Source organism: Lygodium microphyllum, chromosome 15 (assembly GCF_053477565.2).
Source record: "Lygodium microphyllum isolate KBCC chromosome 15, Lygodium_microphyllum_v1.1.10, whole genome shotgun sequence".
In the NCBI taxonomy this organism is placed as follows: Eukaryota; Viridiplantae; Streptophyta; class Polypodiopsida; order Schizaeales; family Lygodiaceae; genus Lygodium; species Lygodium microphyllum.
The window spans coordinates 94651930-94664323 of NC_141149.1; the positions used below are offsets into that span (position 1 = coordinate 94651930).

The 12394-nt window shown below is 43.1% G+C and overlaps 1 protein-coding gene across 1 annotated transcript; it reads left to right on the forward strand.

Annotated features, from left to right (window-relative positions):
* Positions 1–9793: 9793 nt before the first annotated feature.
* On the forward strand, positions 9794–12019 carry LOC148024783 (phenylcoumaran benzylic ether reductase IRL1-like). The gene is made up of 5 exons (XM_087693769.1): positions 9794–10179; positions 10347–10481; positions 10637–10874; positions 11195–11398; positions 11528–12019. The coding sequence occupies exons 1-5, from the start codon at positions 9985–9987 to the stop codon at positions 11689–11691; spliced, it is 936 nt and encodes a 311-aa protein (XP_087549895.1). The 5' UTR covers positions 9794–9984; the 3' UTR covers positions 11692–12019.
* The last annotated feature ends 375 nt before the right edge of the window (positions 12020–12394 follow it).

A 12394-nucleotide genomic window follows, 5' to 3' on the forward strand; every position in this document is an offset into this window, starting at 1 on the left:
CCACTACTAGAGGACGCTCCAAGTCCCCTAATATCTTGTGACTGTTGCTGTGAATTATGTGCAACATTACCATTTTGTGCATCTACATTATCAATCACATTTATTGGTTTATACCAGCTACTCACCTCACCAAAAACAACATCTTTGCTCACTGTAAACTTACGAGTAGAAGGGTTATAGCATCTATATCCTTTTTGCTACAGAGAGTAATCAATAAAGATGCACTTCTCAGCTTTTGGATCCAACTTGGATCTCAACTCATCTGGCACATGAACATAGGCAATGCAACCAAAAATTTTCAAATGAGAAATATCTGGTTTCCTACCAGTATACCTCTCCTCTAGAGTCATCCCATGTATTGCTACAGTGGGAGTCATGTTCATTATGTAGACTGCTGTAGCAACTGCCTCAGCCCAGTAAAAATCTAGCAGGTCTTTTTTCATTGAGCATGGCACGAGATACCTCTCCAATATGCCTGTTTTTTCTTTCTGCAATTCCATTTTTTTGTGGGGTATGACTACATGAATATTGCTGCTTTATGCCATGCTCCTACAAGAACCTTGCAAACTCATTTGAGAGGTACTCTCCCCCTCCATCTGACCTTAGGCATTTTATTTGCAGGCCTGTTTCTTTTTCAACCATAGCTTTAAGAGTTTTGAAATGCCCAAAAACTTCACTTTTCTTTTTCATATAATACATCCAAACTTTTCTGCTATAGTCATCTATAAAAGTGATAAAATAATGACAGTCTCCAAGAGATGCAGCTTTAGTAGTCCACACATCAGAGTGGATTAATTCCAATGGCTTCTTACTCTCTTGAACATGTCTAGGAAATGTTTCCTTGCCTGTTTTCCAAATTGACAAGCTTCACATACCTTATGCATTTCTGCAACCTTGAATTTAGGAAATCCTGCAATAATATTTTGGGCTTGCATTGATTTAAGTCGCTGTAATTAACATGACCAATGCGTTTATGCCAGATATCAATATCTGCAACTACACTGGTCCCATGTGCAAACATTGCTGCACTCAATTCAGGCATGTCTGCATCCAACGTAAACATTTTGCCCTTCTTCTTTCCTTTTGCTATCAAGCGACCTTTATTTTTCATATCCTCAACAAAGCATCCATGAGAATTAAATCTGACCTACAAGCCCTGCTCAACCATTTGACCAACAGAAACTAGGTTCTTGGTGATATTCGGGACATGAAATACATCCGACAGGTATTTCTTTTTCCCATTCTGCATAGACAAAGGAAATTTTTCAATATGCACAATAGGATTTGCAGTATCATCACCAGTCTCCACAAATCCTGGTTTTTTCATTTTTCTTGCATCGAGCATCCATTCTGCATGACCTGTCATGTGGTTTGATGCACCTGAGTCAACATACCACACATCGTTGCTTTCTTCTGCACTTGCCACAGAATTGGTCATGTGCTGCACCATAAACAAATGCTCATTTCTGTCATCACCCTGTCTACTAGAGAATGCATAATTTCCTTGTTGCAATTTTCCATTCATGATGTCATTCTACTTTTTATAGCAATCTTTAGCCATATGACCCATTTTACCACAGTAGTAGCATTCAAAATTGTTGTTTGTATTTTGGCCTCTTTGCCATCCACCACGACCTCTTTGGCTCCCCCTGCCTCTAGATTTACCACGTCCTCCTCCGTAGGACTGGTTTTCTTGAGTTTGCTGTATATTCTGATTTCTACCACAGCCTCCAGATCGCCCTCCTCTACCTCTGCCTCTACCTCTTCCAGCATTTGAGTAGAAGATAGCTTCTTTTGAAGTTCCTCTTGAAGAAGATGCACCACCATTTCTCTGCTCCTCAGAAATTAGAAGAGCAATCAACTCCTCAAAATCAGGAAATCTTTCATGGATGGAAATGGATGTTCGGAACTGTGCATAATCCTTTCCTAGACCATTCAAGGTCACAGAAACTAAATTATCATCTTCCACTGGCGACCCAATGGAAGCAAGTACATCTGCAATCTTCTTCACCTTCATGTGGTAGTCATTGATGCTCATACTTTCTCTTTGCACATTGTGCAACTCTTGCTTGAGTTGCATTTTCCTGGCTTGCGTATTTTTGCTATACATTTTTGACAAAGTATCCCATGCCTCCTTTGGCGTACTTGCATCTTGAATATGCACAAACATAGAGTCTAAAATGCTGATAGACAGCCAGTACATAACTTTCCTGGCTCTCTCATGCCATGCTTTAAATGCCTGCATTTGCTGTTGATTGGGAACATCAAGAAGAATTGGTTCTTCTTCTATTTCTGCAACGAATTCCCAATATCATTTTCCCATAAGGAAATTCGTCATTCTGAACTTCTATGCTTGGAATTTGTTCTTGTCAAGCTTTTCAGTGACAATCTGTGAAAGAGAATCAGATGCCATTACAGAATCCTGCAAAAAATTCTATCACTACAAAGAACACAGCTTCAGCCTTACAATGGCAAATCTGCAAAACTGACGAAAGTGGTATTTGACCACACAGTCACTTCCTAGTGATGATTTTTCATCAACAGGCAACAAGGATGATTCTGTAACTCCCAATGTCTCTGTGCACAGGCATACAATGCAATTTCTATAGTAACTTTTCACCGACCTGTAGAACAGTGGTCGCACAACATAAAACAGGGCCTTTTTCTGAGTGCGTGCAGAAAACTTCCGCCTCCAAAACAGGCCCCGAAATGGACTCAAATCAAAAAAACAGAGCATATACCACCCTCTTGCTACACCGCGAAGGGCGTCTCAATTTGAGACAATGCACTCTTGCACTTTCCGGCTGTGCTACCTGCAGAGACTTGCTCCCAAAACAGAAAAATGAAAGCAACATTGGTCCTCTTACCAGAACACCGCGAACTTGGTTTGCTTTCTTGAGCTCCTTACCATGAACAAGGCTTTGATACCATGTCAAGATTGTGGGAGAGAAGGAAAGAGTCTCACTTGTAGCTTTCTTGCTTGCACAATGGGGGAATACACACAAAGGTGGAGGTTGAAAACAGTTTTCCTCTTCTTAGTTGTGTAAGCCAAAAAGAACTAGTACATAGAAATAGAAGAACCCTATATATGGGTCTCAAACCAAACTCAACTAACTAAGGTGGCATACTAATTGAGCCACGAACTAGAGTAGATAAGGATAGCTGTCATCTAGCTATTATTCATGGGCGGTGTACCAACCGCATCTGCAACTAACAAGTCGGTGACATAAATGCACAACGATCACCCTGGCATATCATGAGTGGAGCTCGATATCTCAACAGCCCTTTTATGTGACACCTTACTAAGAGTGGTTTCATTCATACCATACTATTTCAGATTTTGTGCGCTTGGGTGAGGACATCTCTCTTGATATTGTGGGCATTGGTGATGTTAGGCTGCAGTTTCCTTCTGGCAACAGTTTTGTTATGCAGGATGTATGTCATGTACCTACTTTGTGTTAGAATATCAAGCTCTTTCATGTGTGTTTGACCGACATGAGCTGGACACAGCTAGTCTGGCTAGATCAGTTAGGTACATTAAATAAGTCGGTTCTACTTCTAGTGTGAATGGTCTTTATGACCTTAGGTTGTATATGCACTAAGAGTGTGCTGAATGAATAATGAGAAGAATATAGAGAGGGGAAGCATGTTGCTTCACTCCGTGTTGCTCTCTTCCCTGCCTCCATGAAATCTAACATGGTATCAGAGCCATGAATGGGCTCACTGCAGGAATGCACTCAAGAAGAAGACTTGAAGATTGACCTGAAGAGCTGGAAAGGAAGAGGACTGACAGTCATTTTTCATCAATGGTCTCACAGAGGTATGTATTGTGGAGCATTGGAGTCTCATTGCTTGAAGCAGGAGTTGTGGCTTGCTGAGGAGTCTTCCAAGGACTGATTGAGCACGAGTGAGTGCATTATTATTATAATAATAAGCAAAATGTACAGCAGCAGAGATCTGGCCAGTCTGCATGTTTGCGCCTGCTGTGGCTGAAGGCATATTCACCTGCAACACAAGGCATTTGCAGCTCCTCAGGTAATCTATAGCTTGTCTATACACCTTGGAAGGTGGTTGAAGGTCTTGGCATGCTATCACTTGGATGTATGCTCAGTTATGAGCTACAGATATGATCTACAGATCTAAAATAATAGCACTTCAGCTGTAAACAGTGATAGGGCAGCTTGTATCTGAACTTGATTGGAGCTTGAAGCTCTCTGACATGGTTTATGGACCTCATTGGAGCCAAGGAGCACTCTGGAAGACATATGTATCAGTTCTCATGCCTTTGAGCTGAAATTTCTTGAAGGAAGTACTCAAATCTGGAAGTGTAAACACGCTGGAAACCTGTCTCAAAACAGTGGGCAGCAAGCATTAGCTTCCATTGAAGCATTACATAACACTTGGCTTGGATTTATCATATGTATGACATGGGATATGTATGCTGGAGGTTTATGGATTGGGTTGAGCATCAAGGGATCATGGAAGTTGAAGTCTAAGGCTGGTGATTATTGCAGTGACATTGTCTCAATGGTTGCAAGCAGTAAGTGCAATCTATGAACTGGATTCATGAAGACAGGATGCCTATAGTTACTCGAATGCTCATGTATTGAACCTAACACTTCAAAGTGAATGTCTGACATGATTTGAGGCTGTTTTGGAGCTGGATTGACTTTGGTTTACTGAGAAGTTGCTAATTGCAATTTGTAAGCAGAAGGCTTGATACCTATACCTGCTATCTATGCACTGATTTGTGCCCCATTGGTTATGCTTGGATTGCTACATGTACTAGCAGATGTCTATGAAGGTTTGGGACATGTATGACATGTATATCACTCAATTTTGGGCTTGAAATCACTGCTGGTCACTCACAGAATTACAGTTTTCAGACTACATATATGTACCCTGGCAGTGAGGTTGCAGGAGTTCAAACCGAAGTGAATACATAGTATTTGCACTGATTGCTTTACTCACAGGTTAAGCCACTTGGTGTGAGCTATTTTGGACTGTCAATGGGCTGAAATACCCTGGTTTATTACTGCAATTAATTGCAGAAAACTTTCATAAATAGTTCCGGGCTGAAGTTGGCTGAAGTTGAACTGTTAAGAAGATATTGGTTTGCAGGTAGTCAGGCAAGGTCTACAACATGGCAAATGCTTATAGAACTGATAATGTAACCCAAATTGTGGGAGAAAAGCTTGATAGCAACAATTATGCAATATGGAAGTTCCGCATGGAGAACTTTCTAATAGGCAAAGGATATTGGGACTTAGTGACAGGTGTTGAGGCTGAACTTGAAGTTCCAGAAAGGAATCCTACAGCTGATCAAAGACGAGCGCATCCAGCTTGGACGGAAAGAGATCGCAGGGTTTTACATTGGTTGTTATTATGTATCTCGGATGCTATGGTGATGCAGATCATGAACTGTAAATCCCCAGTAGATGCATGGAATATATTGGTCAAATACTATGGCACAACTACAAGTGCAAGGAAGATACAACTGAAGCAGAAATTCAATAACATGGAGAGGAAGAACAGATCCATACAAGATTATGTCACAGAGGTTAAGACCATAGCAGATCAGCTGGCATCTGTTGGCTCACAGGTTGAAGATGAGGATATGTTTACAGTGACCTTAAATGTCTTGGGTCCGGAGTACAAGTCTTTTGACACTTCAGTATCTGTACGGGCTGAGATGCCTGACTTTAATGAGTTGCATTATTGATTCATGAAGAGGTGAAGCTTGGCTTAGCTATAGGGTCAAGCAGTTCAAAGAATAAGGATGCAGTTTTTTACTCGAATCAGCGTGGTCGTGATAGCCATGGTAGAGGCTATGGATCTGGCAGAAGAGGCCAACAAAATGCATCCTATGGTAATAGCAATCAGCAGTCATCAAATGCAAGAGGTGGTGGAAACTTTCGAGGCAGGGGGAGATCTAAGTCCCGTGGCAGAGGCTCATGGCAACAGCAGCGTCAATCAGATAATCCAAATAAAGATAAGAATTGTCATTACTGTGGAAAGTATGGGCATATTGTAAAGGACTGCTGGAAGAAGCAGGGAAACCAGAAGGGCAAGCAGCATGGACATTATGCTACGTCCAGTCAGGCAGATGACTCTGGTGATAGATTGTTTGCCATGCAATATGTCAAAGATAAGGCTGCTGAAAAATCATCTGATGATGCAGTGTGGTACATTGAATCGGGGGCGTCGAATCACATGACCCTCACGGTGATTGGTTCACGGATATGGTGGCTGAAAAGCATGGCTATGTATGCACAGGTGATGACACGCAGCATAGCATTGAGCATAAAGGCAAAGTGCCTCTTGTGGTCCATAATGGCAGAATGAAAAATTTGCATGATGTATTGCATGTCCCTTCAATTACGAAGAACTTGTTATCTATTGGTCAGATGACGGAGAAGAACTTGCAGGTTAGATTCAATAAGCATGGCTTCTTTATTGAAGAGTTTGGCAATGGCTGCAAGTTGATAGCTCGTGGTCACAGGAATGGCAAAATGTTTACTCTTGATGCTTCTTTGCGAGAGCTGAATTCAGCTATGTTTGCCCATGTTTCTAGCACTGTTAGGGATTTGGAAATATGGCACAAGAGAGTGGGGCATGTCAATGTGCAAAGGCTGCAAATTATGCAAAAGAAACAGTTGGTTACAGGTTTACCGAAGTTTCAATATTCAGATATTGGTCATGTATGCGAGGCTTGTCAGTTCGGTAAGCAGTCACGATTTCCATTTGTCAAGCATGTACGACAGAGTACACGTCCATTGCAGTTAGTGCACTCTGATGTTTGGGGGCCAGCTCATAATGTATCTATGGGAGGTTCCAGATATTATGTATCCTTCATTGACGACTACAGTCGCTATACCTGGCTTTACATATTGAAAACAAAAGATGAGGTCTTTGTTGTTTTTCAGCAATTTAAAGCATAGATTGAGAAGGAGTTTGAATGCTACATCTCTTGCTTGAGATCTGATAGTGGTGGGGAGTATGTATCAAATGAATTTGATGATTTCTTGGCTAAAAGTGGCATTCGTAGGCAGCTCACCTACAGCTACACTCCGTAGCAAAACGGAGTAGCTGAAAGGAAGAATAGGGTTCTGATGGAAGCTGCTAGGGCTATGATGAATGAAAAGCATATGCCACTTTACTATTGGGTAGAGGCTGTTATGACAGCCGTATACATTTTGAACAGGACTCCCACTACAGGTATTCATGAGATGACACCGTTTGAGAAGTTGTATGGCTATAAGCCGGATGTAAGTCACATGAAAGTCTTTGGCTGTCTTGCTTATGTGCATATTCCAGATGAGAAAAGGAAGAAGTTGGATCCCAAAGCACATAAGTGTGTTTTCATTGGATATTCGCAGGAGAAGAAGGCATACAAATGCTATGATCCCTCTACCAGGGAGACTTTGGTAAGCAGGGATGTTATCTTTGATGAGATGGGTTCTTGGTATGTATCACCAGTTGCAGTGCCAGCGGATATGCCTTCCACTCATGCCTCTACAATTGATTTATAGCAGAGCACTGTTATGACAGGACCTCGTAGTCAGATAGTATCCCCATGGACAGGGAGAGTGAGGAGCTCGCCGTCCACTGACACCAGTATGTCAGTGAGGGGGAGACATGATGTCTTGGACAGCAAAGGAAAAGAGAAAGTTATTGAGGATGCATCTGGTATGATGACACCTAGCAGAATGACTTCTGGCTATGAGTCTGGTGATACTTTAGACAACGAACTTGGTATTCCGATTGTCTATACGCCTGGCACAAGGCAGAGCAAGTATATTCCGCCTCATGGGAGAGGGGAATCGAGTAGTGCACTACAGCTTAGACGCTCGCAGAGGGTCAGATACCCTGTTGACCAGTTGACATACAGTGGCTACTCTGCAAAGCATTATGCGTACATGACAAAAGTGATGGAGGTCAAAGAACCAAGTACATATGCTGAAGCAGTGAAAGATGAGAATTAGTGTGTAGCCATGGATAAAGAAATGAATGCCTTGGCTGAAAATAAAACATGGGATTTAGTACCACTGCCTAAAGGGAAAAAGACCATTGGTTGCAAATGGGTCTACAAAATCAAATGTAAGTCAGATGGCAGTGTGGAGAGATACAAAGCCAGGCTGGTCGCAAAGGGGTATGCCCAACAGTATGGACTTGATTATTAGGAAACATTCAGCCCTCTTGCTAAGATGGCAACCATACGCATTGTGATTGCCTTGGCTGCTGCTAAAGGCTGGAAATTGCAGCAGATGGACGTTAAGAATGCATTTCTTAACGGTGACCTAGCAGAGGATGTCTACATGGTTCAACCGGAAGGGTATGTTCACCCTTATTTTTAGCATTATGTATGCAGGCTGAAAAAGGCATTGTACGGGCTGAAACAGGCTCCGAGAGCTTGGCATGCTAGGATCAGTAACTACTTGCAGAGATTGGGTTTTACTGTTGGCAGGGCTGATCATAGCCTATTTACAAAGAAGACTGAGAGTGGTTTAGTAGTGCTGGTCATATATGTTGATGATTTGATAATCACTGGTGATGATGACTTGGGTATACAGCATGTAATGAAGATGTTGAAATCTGAATTTGACATGAAAGATCTGGGAGAACTGAAGTATTTCTTGGGCATTGAGGTAATTCTAGCTGACAATGGGTTATAGCTGATGCAGAAGCACTATGCCATAGAGATGCTGAAGAAGTATGGCATGGCTAAATGCAAACCGCTGGATACACCTCTTGATCAGAATGTCAAGCTAGACATGAACATTAGGGCTGAAGTAGAGGATGTGACTATGTACAGGCAGATGGTTGGCAGCTTGATTTACTTGACCATCACTAGGCCTGACTTGAGCTATGCTGTAGGGCTCATAAGCCAGTTTATGCAGAAGCCTAGAAATCCGCACTTGGATGCAGTTAGACACATTATGAGATATGTTAAGTCCACTGTAGAGTATGGGTTGTTCTATATCAGAGATAAGCCCTTGATATTGACTAGATACACGGGTGTAGATTGGGCAGGTTGCTCATATGATCGTAGATCTACGAGTGGACATGCATTTGGATTTGGTAGCGGCATGATTACTGGAGCAGCAAGAAGTAGCCTACGGTTGCTTTGTCGGTTTAAGAAATGCAAAAAGTAACCTTTCTAATTTCAAATTGATGTGCGATGAGAAAAGTTGAGGTCCACCAATATAACATACAATTGGGACAAACTTTTGAATTAAGGACATGTTGACTAGGAATTCGGAGGCACGAAAATACTTTCAGTATATAGTGTGTGCGGGAGGGCTAGTTGCCTAGAGTTTTTCACATACATAGACGTCTTCTAGAACCTTCTTCAAAAAGTGTGAGACATTCGATGGGTTCTTCGTCCCTTAGAGTAATATGGTATCCATAATCCAATACGATAGGCAAAAATAAAGCATGTCATGGAGCTCACAACACGTAATGACTTTTTGACTTAGACGCGTAAAAGCGCTTTCTTTTGGTGTCTCGACATTGTAACGTGCTATAAACCAAAAGAGAAGGGAGGCCGCACGTTTTGGTTTGGTACCCAGCCTCTCCCGAGTGCCGAGTCTCCACGTGCTTAATTAAACACACAAGCAACGACAGACAGCAAACCGGGTCAGATTCCACGCACAAGTCCAACAACCGGGTGGGGCCGGTTTTCCTCTGGAAACCGAGCGAGTCAAACGTCAGCGTTGAGAAGATGAATCACAGAAACCCTCGTTGAGACTCGCTCGAGCGAGTCAAGTATGTATGGCGGGAACCTCACCATCGGTAGTGCCTCCTCCTTATAAAACCCCCGTCATGATGAACACATGAACGAACGACTCTCGCTCTCTCTCTCTCTCTCTCTCTCTCGTGTCGGTCTGTCTGCCTGCGATCCGATCTGATCGAGAAGCAGCTTGTTTGTGCCATCAGCGATTGAAAGAGAATCAGATCAGTTACAAGCACATCATTATAACCATGTCGTCGAGCAGCAGTAAGGTGCTGGTGATCGGGGCCACAGGCTACCTGGGCAAGTGCGTGGCCTTGGCAGCAGCGGCGTCGCAGCACCCGACCTTCGTCCTAGTCCGGCCCTCCACCCTCACTAATTCCGGTGATTCCAAGAAGCAAGACCTCCTCGCGTCTCTCAAGGCAGCCGGTATCACCATCCTCCAGGTAAACTTCTACTACCTACGTCAGCTGGAACATGCATCAATCGCGCTCTCTCTCTCTCTCTCGCTGTGCCAGCCACGTCACTATCGTGTACAGCTAGCTACCAAACCTCTGGTTTTTCGTCTCCACATTTTCACTACCAGCCCTCATGATTTTTCGATGCGTGACAGGGCTCACTGGAAGACCATGAAAGCCTCGTGGCAGCACTGAAACAAGTGGATGTGGTTATCTCTACTGTCTCGGGACCTCAGATACCCGGGCAATTCAAGCTAATAGCAGCGATCAAAGAAGCAGGGACTATCAAGGTAATGCTATCGATCCGGGCACATCCAAGTGGCACTGCAATATTCGCAAGCTCTCCACCTTTACTGTCATCCTTCCCAGTGGATGCACGATTTTTGTCTGTATTACCGGTAATACATTCTCATGACACTTTCTGACCTCCGCCCTTTTGCTCCAGAGATTTTTCCCGTCGGAGTTTGGCATCGATGTTGATCGTGCACAAGCGCTGGAGCCTGCAAAGTCCATGTTCGCACTCAAGGCACAAATTCGGCGTGCTGTGGAGGAAGCGCACATCCCTCACACCTACGTTGTCAACAACGGATTTGCCGGATATTTTGTCGCAAACTTGTTCCAACCACACCTCACATCTCCACCAAGGGATAAAGTGATCATCCATGGGAGCGGAGACGTCAAAAGTAAGTGGGGGGGGATTTCACCACTTGATTTCGAGGCCATGCACATGTGGCTGTGGCACACTGGTAGAGGACACACACGCGCACGCGCACGCCCACGCCCACGCCCATGCACACCTCCTCCTAGCCTTGATTTGCCTTCCTCATCCTCATCTGCATCCTCATCCTCATCCTCATCTCTCATTAACAGCAACTCCGACTCCCGAGCAGCTTTATGTTTCTACTATGCAACTTTGTGTGCAGCTCTTCGTCTTGTTGATATTCCCTTTAAAGGTGCCTTCTAGTAAAGTCATTGATGGGTTGCGGGCCTTTGGATTATGCAGCCATAAATGTCTCCGAGGAAGATGTTGGGACATTTGCTATCAAGGCCATTGACGATCCGAGGACTCTCAACAAAACCCTACACATCAGGCCATCAACAAACATTCTTACACAAAATGAGCTAGTATCATTGTGGGAGAAGAAGATTGGGAAGACACTCGAAAGGCAGTTTGTTTCAGAGGAAGATATAGTCAAGAAAATCCAAGGTAAGAGATGCTTGCACCAAGAATGGCGGCCTTACCATATGGAAGGCCATCCAATGGTCTCAAATGCTTGACTTCTCTTTGGTTGTACCCACCAATGAATGTGTCACCTCTTGTGTTGATTTGTTGCAGAGACTCCCTTCCCAGGAAACATTTTCCCTGCACTCCTTCATGACGTGCTCATTAAAGGAGACCAGTGCAATTTTGAGCTGGGTGCACATGATGTGGAGGCCACCAACCTTTACCCCGATGTGAAGTACACTTCTACAAATGATTACCTCAACAAGTTTCTGTAAGAAAAGTGGCTTGCTACATGCCAATCTCTAGTTTGTTCAAAGGTGTACCAAGATCTCCAAGCCATCCATAAATGTACACAGCTAGTGCAGCTTATATACTATTTCACCTTTGTAGATACAATCCAAACGTAGAATAATGTATCTGAAAAAGCCAAGGCATGAGTTCATACATGTGTTGCATATCTATTTCATGAATATAGACAAGTCTAGGCTTGCATGCAAGTTTGGGATGTACAATCATTTTGATAAAACCACCCTTATAAACTGATAGACTAATAAAGCTCTTCTTGTGATCAAATCGTGATGTATCAAGCTTCTAAGTAGTTTGTGTAGAGTGATGCCTTGATCCATTGAGCACTTCAGTTGGGAACCCAACCACCTCGCTTTGATAAAATATAATGGAGCGGTTAAGGTCCTTTTAAAGACAAGTGTTCCAACAGATTAGATATTGGATTTTTGTTGCAAAGTGTTTGTTTGCATAAACATAAATAGACTTGTGATTCTGAGTCATCAATGTACAATGAGAGGGACATCACATTTAAGCAGTTTAATTAGATCCCCAATGATCAGCACAAGGCCCACAATGATGAAGGGTCATGTTTCATGTGTCTAATTAGATCCACAAGGATTGGCACAAATCCCATAATGATGGAGCGTCTATGTAAGGAACTAGCGCAAAGTGGATTGACACCTCAACAACACA